General features: G+C 36.9%; 1 protein-coding gene across 16 annotated transcripts in view; it reads right to left on the minus strand.

Annotated features, from left to right (window-relative positions):
* The window catches only part of FMR1 (fragile X messenger ribonucleoprotein 1), a 38,658-nt gene that overhangs the window by 3,482 nt on the left and 14,724 nt on the right, over positions 1-20,452 (minus strand). For 2 of the 16 annotated variants that reach the window (XM_026479765.4, XM_026479763.4), the window contains exons 4-16: positions 18,950-19,021; positions 18,522-18,670; positions 17,296-17,389; positions 17,092-17,208; positions 14,734-14,904; positions 14,567-14,645; positions 10,606-10,715; positions 9,014-9,148; positions 8,441-8,503; positions 6,089-6,175; positions 3,394-3,589; positions 1,665-1,772; positions 1,106-1,188 (exon numbers count right to left, since the gene is read on the minus strand). In XM_026479765.4, coding sequence (XP_026335550.1) covers positions 1,106-1,188; positions 1,665-1,772; positions 3,394-3,589; positions 6,089-6,175; positions 8,441-8,503; positions 9,014-9,148; positions 10,606-10,715; positions 14,567-14,645; positions 14,734-14,904; positions 17,092-17,208; positions 17,296-17,389; positions 18,522-18,670; positions 18,950-19,021 — 1,464 coding nt within the window. The other 14 variants (XM_026479764.4, XM_026479760.4, XM_026479761.4 and 11 more) reach the window with 8 other exon arrangements.

Below are 20,452 nucleotides of genomic sequence, written 5' to 3' on the forward strand. Positions count from 1 at the left end.
ATCCTTTTGATCAATACGATCAGATTGCCAAATTCCTGGAACATGTCACTTTAAGCAGGGAATTAAAAGGCCAGCAGATAAATGCCTTACACCTCTGTAAAGTACATGTACGTACATCATTTCATCATCTCTTTACCTAGATCTAAGGTCTTGCCTATTCCTTAAGAACCAGCCAATAGTTAACACCTACTTACAACTACTATGAATCCTACGGAACACTCTGTCATGAAGTTTCTGCTCTTAAAAAGCATCTCACTAATCTTGGCTGTTGGTCCTAAGCCAATTCATAGTCAATAAGGAACCCTAACTACTTGGATTAAGGATTAAGAGTTAAAGAAGCAGAGGAGAATATGGGTTCTGGGAATCAGACACCAGGGTTCAAATATCACTCCACTGTATGCTCACTATGTGACTGTGGACAAAGGACTGAATCTTTCTGAAAGCTTCAGTTTACTCACCTAAAGAACAGAAAAATAAAACTACTTACCTCAGGGGGCTGCTGTAAGATTAAATGAGATAACACACACACAAAGCACTTAGCAACAGTGTCTGACATGCTCAGGAGTAATTTTAAAATTGTTTAACAATGGGTTCAGCACTGGTGATGACCAACTGAAATGGGATCTCACAATAGGGGCTGGTTATAAATGTACTAGCTGAAAGCCCCATTAGCCCTGTCTATCACGATTATTACCTATGAGATAGACACCTTCTCTTCCTTACTTTCCACTCAAAGAGATCACCCTATCCCTGCAACTCAGGGGAAGAGGGGTCCACAGGGTTTACTCAGGTCTCTTTCTCAGTACATTCCAGGATGTCCCTTTTCTTGGGGGAATAGGGAGGGGGACCACCAATGTGGTATTGAAGTCCTAACGGGCTGTCAAAGTCTTCACAAATGCTTAAGACTGGATAGTCTAGAGAAACTTTCTTTGTATATTTGTCACGAAGAACTAAGATTGCCCACAGTTACAATGTTGAAAGGAAAACATTTCACATGTACCATTTTGCAACTTTTGAACATGTTTAAAAATCAAGTAAAATAAACTCTTAAGTCTCAAACTACAGTAATTCAAATAATTTAGATATAAAGAGGCACATAGTTTACCTGGAGGGATGCGTCTGCTGTTCTTCCTTTAGCCTCTCTTGGATTACGCGGGCGATTATCTGTTCGGGAGTGATCGTCATTTCCTATAGGGCCATTTTTAAAAGGTTCAACAGTTAACGGATTCTGATGTGCTTATTGGAAGTTCTTTATTCCTACATTCTTAATTTATTCAGACCACAGAATCTAAAATATAATCAACAATCTAGTGATTCCAGTTATATAATGCTTAGAAATTTAGCAAGCTACCAAGAAGCAGAAAATATTTCAAAGGCATTACAATTTTGCATCAACTATGTTACAGGTCAACCTGAGCTAATGATCACATTATGTGTAGAATCCCTAAAGACGCTGAACTAGTTATCAGTGTTTATTTGTATATTCTACACAAACCATAGAAGGCTAATGTTCCACTGATTACTGCTGAGCCTTTCCTCTGTTGACCGGTATAAAACAGGAAAAATGGGGTTTTAGTAATACGTCCTTGAATCACCAAGATTTTTCATAGAACTTCAGTTGTTAAAATTCACCTCTAATTATTAAGAAATGAACATCTCTGTACCTTTGAAGCCACCTCCACGTCCTCTTCCTCCCTGTCCTCTTCCTCCACCGCCACGTCGTCGTCCGTCTCCTCTGCGCAGAAAGTTCTCCCTCTCTTCCTCTGTTGGAGCTAATGACCAATCACTGAGTTCGTCTCTGTGGTCAGATTCTGTTTCAGAAGCATTTGATGCTTCAGAATTAGTTCCTATCGAGAGTTAAAAGTTATATACCATTGTCCGACTTAAAAAAAAAAATTAGGTTAACAGAAGCTTCCAGAGACGTTTCAGGGGTAATCCAATACTCTTCCCAATTTATAAGCCCAAAGAGTATTATCACCTTCCATTTTGTAAAACAAATTATCTTAAATTCAAAATGAAGGGTTTCACAATATTTGAGGTAATTTTGGTTTTAAATGTTTTGGTTCTCATTAAAAAAAAATAAAAGGTATTTTATTAGCCATCTAATTTCAAACCTGAGTATGCCACATCATTAAACAGCTGTGCTCCTTTAAACATCTGCACTCTCTGGAGGAAAAGTTGTCTACAACAGTTAAATGCAATACCTTGATAAACAAACCTCTATAAAGAGAGTTCCTTTTAACAAGGTTTGGCCCAGGGACAGAGGGGAATGCATACATTTTGGTCACCTCTGAGAGGGTGGCAAAGGCCACCATGGCGACTGTCTCGGGGAAGGATCTTTTGTGGGATTAGGGATTGAACTTAGCTGAAAGGGGATATGCTTGCCTGATGCTTGGTCCACAACCTTCCCTCCCACTCCCACTGAAATAATTTATCATTAATAAAGGAATTATTACGATAAACTCATTATGCGTGAGGGGGTGGGTTAATGATGTAGGGGGGATGGGAGTGGGGGAAAAGAGCTCCATGGTGAGGTGGGACTTCAACAGCAAAAAGAACAGACTGTTGGGAGAGGGGTTAGGGGTTAGGTTCAAGGTTGGCCTTAGGAGTAGGTTCTCTCTCCCCCACTCCAGAATATCAACTCTACTACCTCTCTCTCTTCCTCTGTTGGAGCTAATGACCAATTATAGCTTCACCATTATAGCTTCTTTCCTGTGGATCTTGAAGGCTTTTCCATCTTAAAGAGTTCCTTTTTGAAATGCAAATATTTGTGAGATGGATTATACCTTATACCATCATTAGCAAGTTACATAGTAGATACACAGTTGAGCAAGAAAGACAGTAGGCACTGGCAGGTGGGGACAGTGTTCAGTGGAAGGTACTGGGAGAGAAGAAAGAAGCACTGACAGAAGAGCTGGGAAGGCAAAGAGAAACTTTGCCTACTTCTTGACTGTGCCTAGGGCTGACTTTGGCCATGACACTCAAATTCACCTTATGAGCCATAGGATGCAGAGCCCTGATTTACACAGTCCATCCAGCAAGTATGACCAGCACATGCCTGACAAAAAATGAGCCACAGTACACAAATGAAAAAAATTTTGGCTATACAGTAATAAAATTAGGAAAGGCCTTAAGAAAGTTATCAACACACAAGGGCTTAAGCAGATTTATCCCCAGTCAGAATGTGGACAGAACTCACACCTGCCCTGTACACTCTAAGTGTTATCATCAGGTTTTAACTCTATATGTCTCTTGCAACACAATTTGACCCACTGTGAATTGGAAACCATGTAGTGAGAAACCGTTATAATGGGGTTCTAATGAATATTAGAGATTAGCAGCTATTAAGTCTAGGAACAGATAAAGTTACTGAGTAAAATGCTTAGTTTGTACCTGAAGTATATCCAGGACCGCGTCTGCCGTGCCCCCTATTTCTGTAAGGTCTACTACCTCGACCCATTCCTTGACCATCATCAGTCACATAGCCTTTTTCCTTATCTGTACGATTTGGTGGTGGTCTAGAACTAGCTCCAATCTGTCGCAACTGCTCATCAATTTGTAATCTCTCCAAACGCAACTGGTCTACTTCCTATTTAAAATATACAAGATAACAGTAAAAATAATTTGACATTTTACTTAATAATACCTTTCTCCTTTTCATCAGATAAAAAAATATACTGGAAATATTTCAATTTCAGTTCTAAATTTATAGTAAACACTGTTACACAGAATTATCAGGAAATTGAATGGTCTCCTTAAAAAGAAAAATTACTATAGATAACAGATTATTGATGTCCATAATTAGAGCTATAACAAAAATACTCAGCATTAAATTTCTACTAAATAGAATTTAAAGTTGATTTGGCACTATTATCCAATAGAATCTGTTAAGGCACAGATATGCTAGTTGGGGGACTTCTTGATGATAGGATATTGAATAAAGCAACTTTAAAATGCAGGTAAATGACATTTAAGGTTTAACGAGCCAACCTTAAAATCACACACTGTAAATAATCTTAATTGAAATATATTTGCCAGTTAATATCTTAATTTATGAAGCACTGAGTTTGGGCCATCTTCTGCCTTCAAACAACATACATTATGGTAGGTCTTTGGATGTGATTACACCATTAAGGAAAAATTATTTTCAGGGAACTGAAAATGCTCCTATTCCTTATATGGTGGGGAAGGGGGGGACAACTATTTAAGAGCTAACCAAAAAAGTTAGATCTTAACATCATGCCTTGAAACCTCTTAAAGACTACAACTGCTAGAACAAGTACAACGAACAGTATTAATATTGATCAAAATATACACCTGGGGTCCACTGACAGACCCTTACACACAGTGCTTCTGATATGCTGGGTTTTGTCAAATTCAGATGAAGCCTCAATTCTAACCTCTGTCCTTGCAATCTACCCATAAAATATCTCCTTTACTGGCTAATAGGGAACTGGAGCCATAACTCTAACAGTACTGGGTGTCTGAGTAAAGCAGCAGCCATCATAGGGACTGCCTACATGGACAGTCACTGGATAAGCCTCTGTTAAGCTAAGTTCTTAAAATCTTGGTTGTGGAAGCTTCTGGAAAAGAAAGGGCAGATACGTTCAATCTGTGCTCGGAACCAGAACTTCTGTTTTACAAAGGACTTGAGCAAAGGAGAGACTGAGTGAGTAGCTTGCTCCAAGAGTATAGTTATAGCTCATGGAATGGGTGTTATCTTGCAAAACAGAATGGTAGTCCAGGTTATCCCACTGGGGCAAAGCAGTCACCTTTTGGTGAGAGATGCCAGGCCCAATCAAGGGAAGATCTGGTGATGGAAAGAATGGCAACAGGACAGCTGCTGATAACCAAAAAAGATATTCAATTATGAAGAATAAATAAAAAGATCTAAAAAAGAACATTAGTCAAAAGAACAAGGGATTGATTACAATGCAACCCTAACTCTCCAGGTCATCGTAATTATTTAAGCTAAGAATATGAAGAAAAACACATACAACAGATTACAAATAAAACACACTTTAAAACAAAAATAAATAAGCAAACCAACGGGGTATCCTACCCATGCAAACCTTGCTGGATGAAACCTTCCCATTTTCAATTATTAGCTGACCACCATAAGATGAACAAAATGCCTAACTATTGCACTTTTCCCCCCTATTTGCATCCAAGTCAAAATTTTTTATTTCTTTCAAGAAATCAGCAAAAATATTCTTATTAAGATAGGATCATAAATAAAATAGAATGCTGGATTATTTTTAAAATTCTATTTAGTACTAGTCACTTGTAATTTTGATGCATATGGATATAAAGAAGAAATTATAAAAGTGACATGGGTAAGATTTTATTTCATTGAATTATAGAATATTTTGGCTAAAAGAAATTTTAAAAAGCATCCAGTAATTAGGGAGAAGTGACTTGCCTGAAGTCACATAAGCTAGCTCATGGTAGAAGAGAGACTAGAAGCAAATCACTGGCCTGCCAATCCAGTGCTCTTTCCACTACACCTTGTAGCCTCCTAGTTCCTGATTTCCAGTTTGCAATCTAGAGGAGGCATAACTGTATAAATACTAAAATGAGCATCTACAAGACACACGTTATTTATATTTTGTGTAACATAGTATAGAGAAAAATACAAAGGGTAAACATTTAAACAGAGGACTTCATGAAACACTGGGATTTCCTCGATAAATGACATAAAAGGGACAAACAAAGGCAAGTGTTAACAGACACAAAATTTGTCCTGGGAAAAAACTCATAGAGGCTAGAAAGGATCAACTGGATGAAAAGGCAATATACAGGAGTACCTACATTGAATGTAAGGGCTTAGCAGAAAAATAATGGGAAATAGAGGGATTTATTGAGAACTGGGATATTGGTCCTTAAATTTATAATGATAGAAAATGGACTTGTGCTTTCAGAAGGAATATAATAAGCAAACCAAAGTGAATATTTGCTCTATTACCTTTTACAGGTCATTCATTGTAATGTACAGGCTAGAAAGAACCTTCACTGCTGAAAGACTGACTGTGGAGTTTTTATATTTTAGCACAAAAGGATTAGAAGTTAAAGTTCTTCTTGTTCTCACCTTTAAATAGTTCAGGTGATAATCCAGAAGAACAGTGGCATTAGCAATGCTGTCCTTTGTTCCCACAAAAACAAATGGTACCATACCCTGAAAAATAAATGGCAACAATAATCCTATAAAATTAATAATGGATTAATCTGACAAAAATGAAAATAATAACTAAATCCCTAGCAGAGGGCCTGACGAACAGTAGGTACACAAATGTTTGTTGAAAATGTAAATCAATACATGGAAACAAAGTAGTTGGCATATTTTACACACCTACTGTGAATAACGACAGATCAATACAGCAACCCCTTGAGTGTACCAGATTATGTTTTAAACGCTACTATTCAATGTTGGCAAAATCACAAATTACGTAACTCAAAATTATACAAGCTCTGACATGAGATGCATAAACAAAACGAATACTTTAAAGTACTCTAATTCATACGCTACAGGTTTTATCTACATCAAATTCTTTAAAGAGAAATTCAAAATTAAATACTAGGGCACAGTAGTAAAAACTAAATCCATTTTGCTAACCAAGGCAAGAGAGTACGAACAAAACACAAACAAAAAGAATCAGGATAAATTAAAATGCACTAATTATTCTGTGTGGGGGATTGAGGGTAAGAGGCAGATCCATGAGCACAAAATTCAGCATTTCAATAAATATCAATAATGTACTCTAAAAAATTATAAAAGGTTGAATCACAAGGAAAGCTTGATCTTTTCTCTATGGTACTACTTCAGTACAAAGACAGATTTTTAAAAAGGAGTATACTAAAAAAACTATACTTCTAGCCCATCGGTACAAATGAGAAAAAAAAAATATTTCTTGTCACAAGTTCTAGGAAGCCCAGGTGTTGTGCAAACTACTAGCTGGCAATTAGGACATTCAAAGTCGAGAATGCTTCAATAATTTTGCTACTGGAGAAATACACATGGTTACTGATATTCACATATGACTACAGAAAACCATACGGTGGCTTTGATGAGGATATAATTTTCTAGGTGAAGTTTCTAGGTGTGAAAAATCAAGACGCTGTCTCTTTAGCAAGTATCACTCTTTTAAATGAAAAGAGCCTTCATCTGATGGGCGTGGCTGCTGCTGGGCGGCTTCTGCTTGCAGGCATTCAGGAGACAGCATCTTAATGTATGTGGGGCTGGAACAGGTTTTTTCTTTACCCTTCCACGTGAACATGGCGGTTGATGGGGAACAAAACTGACCAATCAGGAAATAATGCTTGTAAAATGACCTTTACCTGGTAGGCAAGGTACTGCTTCCTAGTAGCAGTGACCCCCTGAAGAGTCAGGTGCCACTGAAAACCCATGGGCTTCATGAATATGGATTTTTTTTGCATTGAATAATATATGAACTATGGAAATAATCAGGCCTATAAATCAGATCGCCTTTTCTCAAAAACATTTTTGACTGTTTTTTCCCCAACTGACATTGTTACAAAGCAGTTAAACCTTATTATACTCCAAAACATCATATGATGAAATGCTATACTCTTCCCTCTAGATATGTATGTCCAAAATAAACTTCAAAAACCCTATGTCACAGATATAGTCTGATCACTTTGGAGCAAACGATTTTAAAACATTTTTTTCTTTCCCCGCATCCAAACTGTTGTTGTACCCAAGTGCCACTCTGATTTGAGCACATCACTAGGGGACCAGAACAGTAAAATGAAGAAGGGCCAAGAGTACAATGGCGGCCTTCCACATGGACACCAGAAGAAAGGGATTCCTTGACTGGGCTTTTTTGCTTTTAATCTCTGGTGAGCCATAACATTTTCCCCATAAACAGTTCTCGCAGGCCAGGTAGGGGGCCCTGCGCCCTCAAGAAACTCATGATGTGGCCAAAGAGATTAACAAGTGAATGTCTATGTAGGAAGTGCTACTGACAGGGATCAGCACACTGGAACACAGAAGCGGGAAAGGCCCCTGGCCCAGCCAGGGGGAGGAGACCTGCGGCAAGTACACAAGGAAACACTGCACAAGGAGTTAAGGTCAAAGCAAGGTGAGAAGCTGGACAGTAAAGAGCACCCCGGTGGAGGAAACATATGCATACAGAGATAATAGTGTTCAGAGAACTCTAAGTACTTCAGTGTGGTTCAAGCCACTCTGGAAGGCAAAGGGGGGAATGATAAGAGGTGACACTGGACAGGTGAACATCAAAGAAAGGCCCGATAAGCAACAAGATGGAACTTGAGCTTTCTCCCCCGGGCAATGGATGAACATACCCCAAAACACTCCTCCACCATCCCCCAACCCTGATGATCATTTGTAGTCTTTCTTAACAAGGGGAATAAACATTAAAATATAAAATTAAAATGTATTTTTCAAGGAATGTTTTCCTACCTGCCAAGCCTTGAGTTCAGGTTTCTGGGATTCCCCTGCTACAATTGATGAAACCACTAACACCTAAAGCAGTATAAGGAATGCAAGTGATGTCATTAACTATAACAAATGATACACAGAAGCCTGAACGCAGGACTTTCACTGTAGGACTTCTAAACCCATTTCTAAACAGGTTAGTTCACCTATTGCAAACCAGTTTCTAGAATATGGTTCTAAGTAGTAACTAAATGTATCTAACAGAAGGTACATTTTGAGCTACCACAACCTGCAAAATTTCAAGATACAGCATGAAAAAATGAAAGACCACCCTCAAAAGAAAAAGTGTGATCATTAATTGTAACCCCATATTTTATGCTTATACCATCATATTTGTCACTGTGAGTAAACTGAGAAGTACGTTTATCACTTCGGTTTGTAACGTCTCATAAGCTGGCAATCAGATTTCGAAAAAAAAAAAAAAAAAAAAAGAGTAGCCTGTAAGCCTAACCAGAGAAAACACCCAAAACACGAACTGTGACATCTGGGTCAAAGAAATTCCTTTTAGTATAATTCAAAGTGACAAATATTTCTTACCCTCTGGACTTTTGTACTGTTAGGTTGAGAAAAATGAGCGCTGTTTTCCTTTATATCTATATGTTTTTTTTCTTCTGAGGGAGTAGGTCCAACCCTTGAGTTACTGGAAGGTAGGGAATTTGGTGGCATGATTTCCTTGGTAAAACACACAAAACACAAAAGAGAAAAAAGGACCAATTTAAAAGACTGTATTTAGCCCTGTTTTGTATCAATGATCATATTTTAAGAATATAAATTATTATAAATATTTTGGCAGACAGAATTAGAGAATGCAAATATTATGCAGTAAAACTCCCAAGAGATCTAATAACATCAGCTAAAAGAACCTTTCACAAAAGAAGACTAGACAATATGTTAAAATTATGGCAATTTGGGGGGATTTTATTTTTTAATTTTAATTTTTTATTATGTGATGTTAGTCACCATACAGTACATCCTTTTGATGTAGTGTTCCATGATTCATTGCTTGCATATAACACCCAGTGCTCCACGTAATACATGCCATCCTTAATACCCATCACCGACCTATCCCAATGCCCCACCTCCCTCCCCTCTGAAGCCCTCAGTTTATTTCCCAGAGTCCATAGTCTCTCGTGGTTCATTCCCCCTTCTGTTTACCCCCCCTTCATTCTTCCCTCTCTTCTCCTACCGATCTCCCTGCTATTTATGTTTCATAAATGAGTGAGACCATATGATAATTGTCTTTCTCTGCTTGACTTATTTCACTTAGCATAATCTCCCCCAGTCCTGTCCATGTTGATGCAAATGTTGGGTAATCATTCTTTCTGATGGCTGAGTAATATTCCATTGTATATATGGACCACATCTTCTTAATCCATTCGTCTGTTGTAGGGCATCTCGGCTCCTTCCACGATTTAGCTATTGTGGACATTGCTGCTATGAACATTGGGGTGCATATGGCCCTTCTCTTCACTACATCTGTATCTTTGGGGTAAATACCCAGTAGTGCAACTGCTGGATCATAGGGTAGCTCAATTTTTAACTTTTTGAGGGACCTTCACACTGTTTTCCAAAGTGGCTACAATGTACCAACTTGCATTCCCACCAACAGTGTAAGAGGGTTCCCCAAACAGTATTGTTGTACAGAAGAGCACACCCTTACCTCCCCCAACCCACACAAATACTTTAAAAAGTTGCGGCCAAAAAGCATATATTCATGAAGATAAAAGTGAGGGTTATAAAATTTAATGACTGGGAAGAGATATTATGCCCAGATAAAAATTTAAAGCACACAAAATAAACACACATAAACACAAACTAAAAAAGACAAAGGATGAAAGCCAGAGGACCTAACTAGTGTCCCAACTTGGTCTCTGTCAGCAACATTAAGTAATATTTCAAATGTGCCTTATACTCTTTTTAAAATTTATGAACATCCATTTTAAAGACTGAGAAAGAAGATCTGAAGGCGTTCAAGTAACTAGTCCCAAAGTCACTCTCCAGCTATGACAATGACTGGCTTAACTAATTCCCAGCACGTGCATAGTACAGAGGCCTCTAAATTAAAATGTTGAATAAAACAATACGAAATTTTTATCAGACAAACCAGAAACACATGCACTATAACATACCTCTTCTTGTGGAACGCTTTTCTCATTTTCGGCTTCAATTCTCACCCTCACAACTCCTGACTTGTCCACAATTTCCTGAATCAGTTTTCCATTTTTTCCTATTACTTTGCCTAAGAAATGAATAATTCATGTTTGGTTTTAAAAAGATATAAAACTATCACATAAAACCATAAGATTTCAAAACCAAAACAAAAACTCTTTGAAAAAAGACAGAGTTAAACTGGCTTTCTGTTTTATTAGGCTGTCACTGTTTAAACTACTTTGGTCAAGTATCAGAGGTATTTAAATCTCAGGAATTGATGGGGTAATTTTGAATTTTTAAGGAAGTTCAAACACAGGCTCTTATTTTACATAAAAGGGTCTACTTGGAACTTGCTGGTACAGTGGTATGTATCACTCTTTCTGCAAAGTTCTGTGAAAGGAATTAAGGAAAAGGACAGATAATTCACTTATTCGACAATTTTAGTTCTGTCTGTACCTGATTTAAATTCGCTTCTTTGCCCGTGGTAAATATTTTTAGAATTTTATATGTCACATTTATAAAAGATACTCTAAGTTTAAAAGGGATTTAAGCAGCTGTACATACATCTAAAAGAAGTGCACCTTTTTCAGGCCACTGTGTTAACATAATATTACTCCTGTGTATCACTCATACGTTGTATCAGTATATTAAAAGGTGAAATGTGACTTCTTAATCTTTATTAGTCATAGAATAAAGGATTAAGAAATCACACTTTAAAATAACTCAAAACCACAAAGAAAAAACTTAAAACCAGTTCAAGATTAACTATTATTCAATACCATCTGTTAAAACTCCAGAGACTTCAAATACTGGTAATAAATAGGCATTCTTTCCCTCATTTCATAAAACTCAATCATATCCTTCAACTGGGAAATGACTGCTTTCGTAGCCATCATCATGCATTTGAGTAAAGCAAGACTGCAAATAAAAGAACTATTGGTTCCAGGAGTCTACATGTGAATTACATTGGTTTCTAAGTGCCCTCCCAAGGTACCTAAAAGCACCCTTACACTAGCCAAGACCATCATGTGCTTGTCCCACCACCTCACCTAAGGCAGGGATGGGGAAAAAAGTGGAAGCCAAAATTTGCTTTGAGTCAGTCCTACAGAAGAATCCAGGGAAAGCCTCACAACAGGAACTTGTGTTTCTTCTAATGAGCATAACCCCATCACTCTTGCCACGTCTGGCAGCCCCACTCATCCCTATCACCTCTTTTGACTGGTCAGTGGTCAGGGAACAGAACTGACACCAAATCAGGACTCCTGATATAGGTAGGTCCTTTTGTCAATTATTTCTGCTCCTTTTGTCTTCAAATGAATAGAGGTGGGGGGAAAAAAGAAGTTACATGGAGTCATCCCACAGTTTGTTTTTAATCTGTAACACTTATATTTTCATGAATTAATGGGATTTTAATAAAGGTCTAAATGAGTCAGGAAAAAGAAAAATGAGCTTGGTACATGCTGCTGTTAATATCTTAACTATCCTAAGTATTATGTGTTAACATAGTTAACTGAATAATTAAACAAGTTCACTGTCGAAGTGGATGAAAAACAAGGAAATTTTTAGAAAAGAATGACAAATTCATGTACATGCTAAAGAGAGTTTGTGAAAAATAAAGAGATCATAAATCATACTGTGGGACTCAAGGAAAACTCATGCAATATTAATTAGACATCTCCCTAAAGATCTGCCTTGCCAAATCTCTTATTATACAAAAATGCTTTCTGAAAACTCTCAACATTCCCAGTGTTGTAGTAGACCATCTCTAAACAGAATTGTTTTATTTTACTCACTAGAAACAAAACCAAACCCAGGCTGATTGTACTTCAGCAGGCTTTCTGGTGCAAGGTCACGGCTGGAACCCTCTTCTCTTCAGGTATGACCAGAGGTAGAACCTACTTTTAATAGCAGATAACGCAATTCTACACCACACAGTCATTTCCAAATCCCAACGGACAGCTTACTACAATTCTGCCTACTGAAACGGATGGAATTGTTCTAAATGAGGAGGAGAAAAGAGAAGTAACATTTACAGAGTCCCCTACTATGTTCAGAGCTTAGGTAATGTACATCTATCTAAACCTTTCTATCTACATCTTCCTGTTTACTTATCATGGCAACTCTGTGAGGTGGACATTATTCACATTTTTTAGAGGTAAGGAAAATAAGATTCAAGGTGAGCTACCAAATAGCTACCAAAAGGTGAGGTAAGGAGTGAAATCTAAATCCAACTCCAACTCCAACACCCAAGAACTTTCCCCTAGAGGCATCATGCCATCTCCCAAATGAATGTTAGTGAATCCGACACATAAGTTTCTGTTTGGTAATCATTGATAAAACTGTCTACTGGCTATATAAGAATTTCTAAATTTAAAATAACTTTTCTAACTATAAAATGTATGCAATTGGCTTGACAAGCTGTAAATAAAAGGAAAATAAGAATCATTCAAAACCCCACTTATCCTGAGGTAATAAGGACTGCACTATACACACAACGGTGTCCAAGTTACCTCAGTAACATCACATTCTTTAGCTGTCTGTAGAACACAGCTGAATGATTAATTCTGCATTAATTTCACTAGTATTTATCATTGAACTAATTTTATTCAAGAGAAAAATATTATTCCAAGTGTGTTTAATGGCATAGGAAGATGTTTATTAATTCTATGCTGACAAAAAAAAGCAGGCTAAGCAGGACTGAAACTATGGGAACAAAATGCATATAAGTCCTTATTTTCTTGTTCTTTAAACTCTCCAAAGGGCATGCATTACTTTTTATAATCAGTTGTGATATCAAGTTCAGAAAATTAAAATGTATAGGCAGTATATCCCAATTTTATGTATAAATTAAAGACATAGGTAGTGTTTTGATTTAAAAAAACCCAAAAAGCTGCAACTCGTTTTGATATGTTCTGCTAAAGATATCTGCAGCATTTGAGAATATTGGTAGAGAGTTTCTGGTATTTGCTGGTACTTGCGATGATGATGGTAATGAAACAATAGTACTCAAAGACAAAATGAATAATTATCGATGTTGCAAAAAGCCCCAGAGACATTCAGAGTTACTTGTAGCTTTGCGACTTATTAGATTTAAGTAACCTACATTCAGATCTTCAACTCAGAGATAATTCAGAATGCTGTCATAGCCCCATCAGAGAGATCCAATAAATATCCAATATCCTCCAAATTATAAAGCCCTCAAATGTCATTCATTTTGAAAAAATGGTTTAAGACTGATTTTTTACAAGACTTATCTATTTATTTGAGAGAGAGAGAAAGAGAACGCACAGGGTTTAAGGGCAGAGGGAGAGAGTCCCAAGCAGACTCTGCACAGAGCGCAGAGCCCAATGTAGGGCTCAATCCCACAACTCTGAGGTCACCACCTGAGCTGAAACCAAGAGTTGGATGCTTAACTGACTGTACCACTCAGGCACCCCTAAAAATTTATTTATTTCAGAGAGAGAGAGAGAGTATGCACATGAGCTTGAGTGGGGGGAGGGTAAAAGGGGGGGAGAGGAGCAGACGCCCTGCTGAGCACAGAGCCCAACGTGGGGCCTTGATCTCACGACCCCGAGATCATGACCTGAGCTGAAATCAAGAGTTGGATGCTTAACTCACTGAGCCACTCAGACACCCCTTGAAGAAATGTTTAATTTTAAGATACAGAAAATTCACGCTGAAGAGGCTGTACAAAACTTATCCTTCCAGGCACTAGTAGGTTTGAACTAGCAAAGCAGTATCTTTTGTATACCTTCTAATTTTTGAGTATCGTATTTATCAAATATTTTCTGTATACTGTAACAACAGACCATATTTCAAAGATTAAGCTTCAATTAAATGACTCCCAACGTGAGTGAAGACTGAATTCTATCGGTAAAACTAAACTGTTTCCCTAACTGGTGTTTTTGTAGTGTATGTCAACAGTAATTTCTGACTCACCAACTAAGTTCCTTGGAACTTGTATGACATCTTCAGCAAATTCAAGAAAGCTTCTAGCCTTTTTCACTGCATCCTGATCCTATCAACAAAAGGGGAAAGATTTAAGGCAAAAGAAGAGCCATATAAAATATTGTTATTTTAGAAAAAATACATAGTAAAATATTTACCTCTCCATAAATATGAAATGTGCAGGTATCTTCATCTAGATCAATAGCAGTGACCCCAGGTACTTTTCTAGCTTGCTGAATATTAGCACCATGAGTTCCAATAGCTAGACCCATCAGATCTTCTCGTACGATAAATTGTTCATGAAACCGTGAGGCAAGTTGCCTTGAACTCTGAAGAGAAATGCATATCTCATTAATATGCTTTATCAACTATTAAGACAACTGTATTTAGGTCAGCCATATAAATTATCTTGACCCTATATATTAGGGGCCTATAAATTAGTTTCAATTTAGGTTATTGAAGGTCTATATCATTTGATATATTTTTATTAATAGGAAAGGGCTTCTTGTCAAGTTTCCAAGGTAACTTTTGAAAACCTACTTGCAAGGCTGCCCTACGTAACCAATGACATCAATAATGTAATAATTAAGAAGCAGCTCAAATGTTCCCAAATAAAAACCAGCTCACCGGACCTGACAGACTCAGTGTTACTTAAGTAAAAAAAAAAAATTAAATACCATCTTTACAGAAAATTGTATTCACCTCATTTTTATTAAAGGATATCAGTACATATACATACATATTTTTTCAGTTTTTTTCCCTGGAAACTGCACCATTTATATAACTTATCATTAGATATTGTGGTCTAGATATCCATCCCTCTGATGAAGTGGTGGTATTAAAATACTCTCTTTCCCCTACCTCCCTAACCTGAGGAATGGAATCATAAAAATTGTTGGTGCAGTCATGAAATCAAATGATTACAGAACACCAAAGATTTACAACTTCTCCTGCATATGCACCTGCAACTTAATACGAGAGTCTGTAAGACCTTGTGATCTGGATCCACAAGTATGAATTCTTTCAAATATTCAGTAATGACTGAACTACGTCACACTTGACACCCCAAACTTGTGGATAACTGCTCTCTCTTTAAACAGCATTATCAAAATTTAATGTTTAGTTCTAGCATGCCATTAATGAAAGCCAAACATATTAGTGGCTCATGTTGAAAAATGGAAATTTCTTATCTGAATATGTGGATCTCTTTAATATTAGTAGTGAGGAAAGATAGGCATGCACACTAGTTTCTCAGTATTCAACATACCTGCTAATTGGAATGTATGAGTGTAACTACTGTAAACAATTTTAAAAAGTCTAATATCCATCTTGTAGATCAGAGTAACAAAATGTATCAAATATTCCTAGGACTTTTCAAGAAGTCTTGTTTTTTGCATCCTGGTTCATTCACCTAGTTTATTCTTTTCACTGATAATTCACTGATAAATGGTAAGCCAAAGGTATCATAACAGATCATTTAAGAAGAACTGGATGTTTAAGAAGAGGCATGAGTATATTTTTCATAATACTCACAATGAAAATAAGGAGGCTGTTCTGGCCTAAACGTTATGAGAGAATTGCTAAAGAAACCACAAATGTGTGAACATAGGGACATCAAGAAAGAATGAGAGTAAAAAACCAATTAAACAGACCTCCATGGCCATAAGGAAAACAAAGTAGCAAAAGGAGATATGAGTGTCTCCTTTCCTGCTAAGAGTTCAGCAATCACACATCAAGTGGGAAGGTGGCAAGTTTCACAGGGTTGTACAAGACTACAGCCTTGACTACCTTCTCTCTTAATATGCAATTTGGAACTCTTTTTTTTTTCTTTATTATTTCAACTGCATGGTGTTTTCCCTCTAATGAAATGAATAATGACGAGGAACTCTGGAATCTGACGGTAATACACTTGAGTTGGGACATTAAAATCCATTTAGTTTCTACGGTTATGGTTGGAAGTACTAGATAGTTATCAATGAAAATAAATGTATGGTGATGGAAATTATTGGAAGATTAATAAAAGTAGATAAAATGCACCTGAAGAGACGAAATAGTAAGTTAGGGAAATAGCCTCTGGCAGGAATCTGAAGACAGGAGTTTTAAAGAGTGACAACCAATTAGAATGAAGAAGTTCTATACCCTTTTAAACAGAGATAAACATACATAATGAAAGGAATATGATTAGATATTTAAATACTCTCTAGTACTTAAATGATAACATGTTATATGGAAGAAGCATTGCCTCATTTTATTAGCAGCTTTGATGAACTTCTAGAAAAAGTGAGTTGACCAGAAGTTCCTTAATATATATCAACTGCTGCTTCATTCTGAAACCTTAGGCATGAAAAACTTTAGTATGATTAGGCTTTGTATAATTTAATTTTTCAAAATATAAAACATAGGGAAATTGCTAAGAAACAGTAAATAAAGGACAACCTGCCCATATTCAAGTTTTGTAACTCCACAGTTATCATTTCTAGATAGCCTTACAAGCAGCACTAGGGAAAGCCACATACCTCTAGCTGCTTACTGGCTTCTTCATTTCTCAGTATCAGGGACAGCTTAGTGCGCAGACTCCGAAAGTGCATGTCAATTAGCATGTGTGCTCGTTTCGAGGTGACTTCATTGATAGACTAAACAATATTTGAATTAACACCATTATTATCAAAGCAAATACTCCAAATGAAGTACACCAAAATAGACATGTCAAAAACACTCACCAAAATGACAAGCTGATAATTTTCTGGATCATAAGTTACGGAAAAGGCACCAACTGCCTTTTTAAAGTCCTTATGTGCCGATTCTTTGGCACACCTAGAAATAAAAAGAACACCCACTGTGACGTTAAGATGAATGACTGCCAACTACTGGCGTAAGTATATGCAGAGATTTGCACTTGGTAGAACTGTGAATTCATACTAAACGTGATACATGCAAAACGTTATATGCGTTTAAAAGTTTAATTCCTTTGCTGTACATCCCTGAAATACTTTTAGCCCACTCAAGTATTTGAGATTACAAAGAAAGGTTCCTTTGCTGTCCATCTCTGTAATACTCAGCCCATTCAAAAATCTGAGATTACAGAGAAAGGAAAAAACTGGTTATGCTCTTAAGGGATTGCTTGTGGTCTTAGATTACCAAAGATGACATTATTTAGGAGAGTCACTCTCCTCTGAAGCTTCTTTATTTCAGTTACATATGATTAGTAATTTTCTTAACTGTTGAAAACTTCTGGGGATAGCTACATGGTACCCAATTTTATTCTGCTGCTTTTCTACAGAAAAACCGTTGACCAATTTAAGGGAGAGAAGGAAATGTATATGAATCAGAAAGCACAAAACTTTCATAAATATGCAATCTCTTGGTCAAAAAGCAGGATTTCTATGCATGTTGAATTGCAAGTTAACATTTATCTAAAGTGTGACATATCCAAATCAAACTCATTATACCCCCTTGATGAGACCTTTAAAAAGGAATCTCTTATCTAAAAAGTCTTTAAGCATTACTCCAGACCAAGGATGATAAGATTGAGACAACCTTTGGAAGCTTCTTTAACTCTACTTATTACATATTTACCTGAAAATATTAACTTAAAGGAAAAAGACCTGGAGAAATCTTCATTGTCTAGAATTTGATTTGTGACTTATGACAGAAGACCTATACTAATTGATTGTAAAATTTCAAAATTCTATGAACAAAGTGTATTTTAGAAAACAAATGGACATTAGCTATGTATCTAGCCAGTGAAGTTTAGACAAGTGCAGTGCTGCCTTGATTATTTAACTGGAAAAGCTAAAGGAGACATTTTTTTCACAACTTTTGTAAACCACTTTTGCCAAAGTTCATTGAATTTAAAAACTAATATCTATTATTTTAAAATTTATATTCTTTTAAATTAATTGCATATCACCTGTAAGTTCTCAGCACTTCTTGCATAACGACTTACATTTGTCGTAAGTCTTCTGGCACGTCCAGTTTGATTTTATGGAAAGTATCTTTCGTGGCAGGTTTGTTGGGATTAACTGATCGTAGACGTTCAATTGTGACAATTTCATTGTATGTAGCATCACATGCTGCATATTCTATCACATAAAACTGAGAGAAATAGATAAAAGTCATTCCTGGTCATAGTTTTTAAAGGGAGAACAATAAGCTATACCTATACAGTTATTTTTAAGTTCTCTAGAGGGAAGAAAAAACTCTACTTGATGAATTAACTAAAACACACAAAACATACTGAACATGTAGAGAAAACATTTTAATAAAATGACCTAAGTTAGGGATTACTTTAAAACAGAAATCCACACTGAAATGTAATACCTGGGTTTAGAAAAGGCAAACAGTACAAAAAATTTTAAATATGCAGTTTCCTACCTCACCCTTTATCATCCTCACTTTAGCTAACCACCAACAGCAAGGCTCTTTTTCATTTGCTCTGGAATAAACCTACACAAAAATTACAACATAGATTATTTCATAATTAACATCATTCAGAAATCTACAGATTATCAGACATTGAAGAAAATTCTTAAAATGAGCCTTTCAAATTCTTAAAATGAGTCTTTCAAACCCATATGCTGTATGCCTTAAAGCGGACAGCAACCCTACAGTCAGTCATAGACACATAGACACATTCTTAAAATGAGCCTTTCAAATTCTTAAAATGAGTCTTTCAAACCCATATGCTGTATGCCTTAAAGCGGACAGCAACCCTACAGTCAGTCATAGACACATAATCAGAAACTACTGGATTACCTGGGAGAGCCCTGTACAAAGCACCTTCCTATTTTCTTTGTTTCGCATCAGTAATAATCAGTCCTCTGTATATGAATGCTCAAGAAAAGCAGATTGCTCAGAAACCTGGGCATACTTGCCTTGGATACTTTGTCAACTACGAAAATGTATCTAAAAATGTATTAACTTGTTTTTGTTTTACTCTAGTAAGTAAATAACTGATTGGAAGTTACTAACCCTGGCCTACTGCCTGGTCACTAAATGGGTGAGGCCTCTGACCACTCAAGCCCACTAAGGATACCACCCTGGCATTCATGTCACCTGGTGTCTAAATGAACAGATCCCTGGTCACTCACTGGTCTCCTGTCCCCTTTCTCTCTCCACTAAAATGGACAACTCCATGCTGGCAATCCTCTGGATACCACCTTCCTGCTCTCACATACTGGATCAGTTCTTCTAACCGATCTTTCTGGTGACCACGTCAAAGTTCACTTACGATGTGCAGCATGGAACCTTTTGTGAAGACACTAGCAAATCAAGGTTAATGGGAAAAGAGCACAGTAAACATGAAGAGACAGACAAAAATACTCAAGCAGAAAGCATGGAGAATAAGGGGGACAGGGAGGAGAGGAGAGAGAGCTCAGAGCCTAAGGCTGATGAGTAACTCAAGGCTCCAATTCTTGTCTCCGTTTTACAACTGAAGTTAAAAGTCACACAACTCAGTGATTAAATACAGCTTAACCTATCTTTCTCTCTTGCCCTCATCACGTCTTCTCAATTCTGCTCTAGCCAGAGAAATAACCTCAGTTAATTTTTACGTAATACAGTGAGGTCATCCTAGCAATAGCACCTCATTGGTCTCCCACCTGTCATGTGACTAAGTTGAGGAAAATTTCCTTTAATCCATCACTATAATGAGCATTCCTGATACAGACAGACCAAAAGACCCGGTGTCTTGTGTCCCTTTCATAACCTAAGTTAATGGTCATATAATACAGTGACTAATACAACTTAATTTAACCTACCTTTCCCTCTTGCCACCATCAGGCCCTTTCAACTCTTTTCTAGCTAGAGCAATAATCTCAGTTATGTATCACTGTGAGGCAATACAGTAAGGCCACTCTAGCAACAGCATCTCATTGG

The sequence above is a fragment of the Ursus arctos genome, chromosome X, assembly GCF_023065955.2.
Source record: "Ursus arctos isolate Adak ecotype North America chromosome X, UrsArc2.0, whole genome shotgun sequence".
NCBI classification, from domain to species: Eukaryota; Metazoa; Chordata; class Mammalia; order Carnivora; family Ursidae; genus Ursus; species Ursus arctos.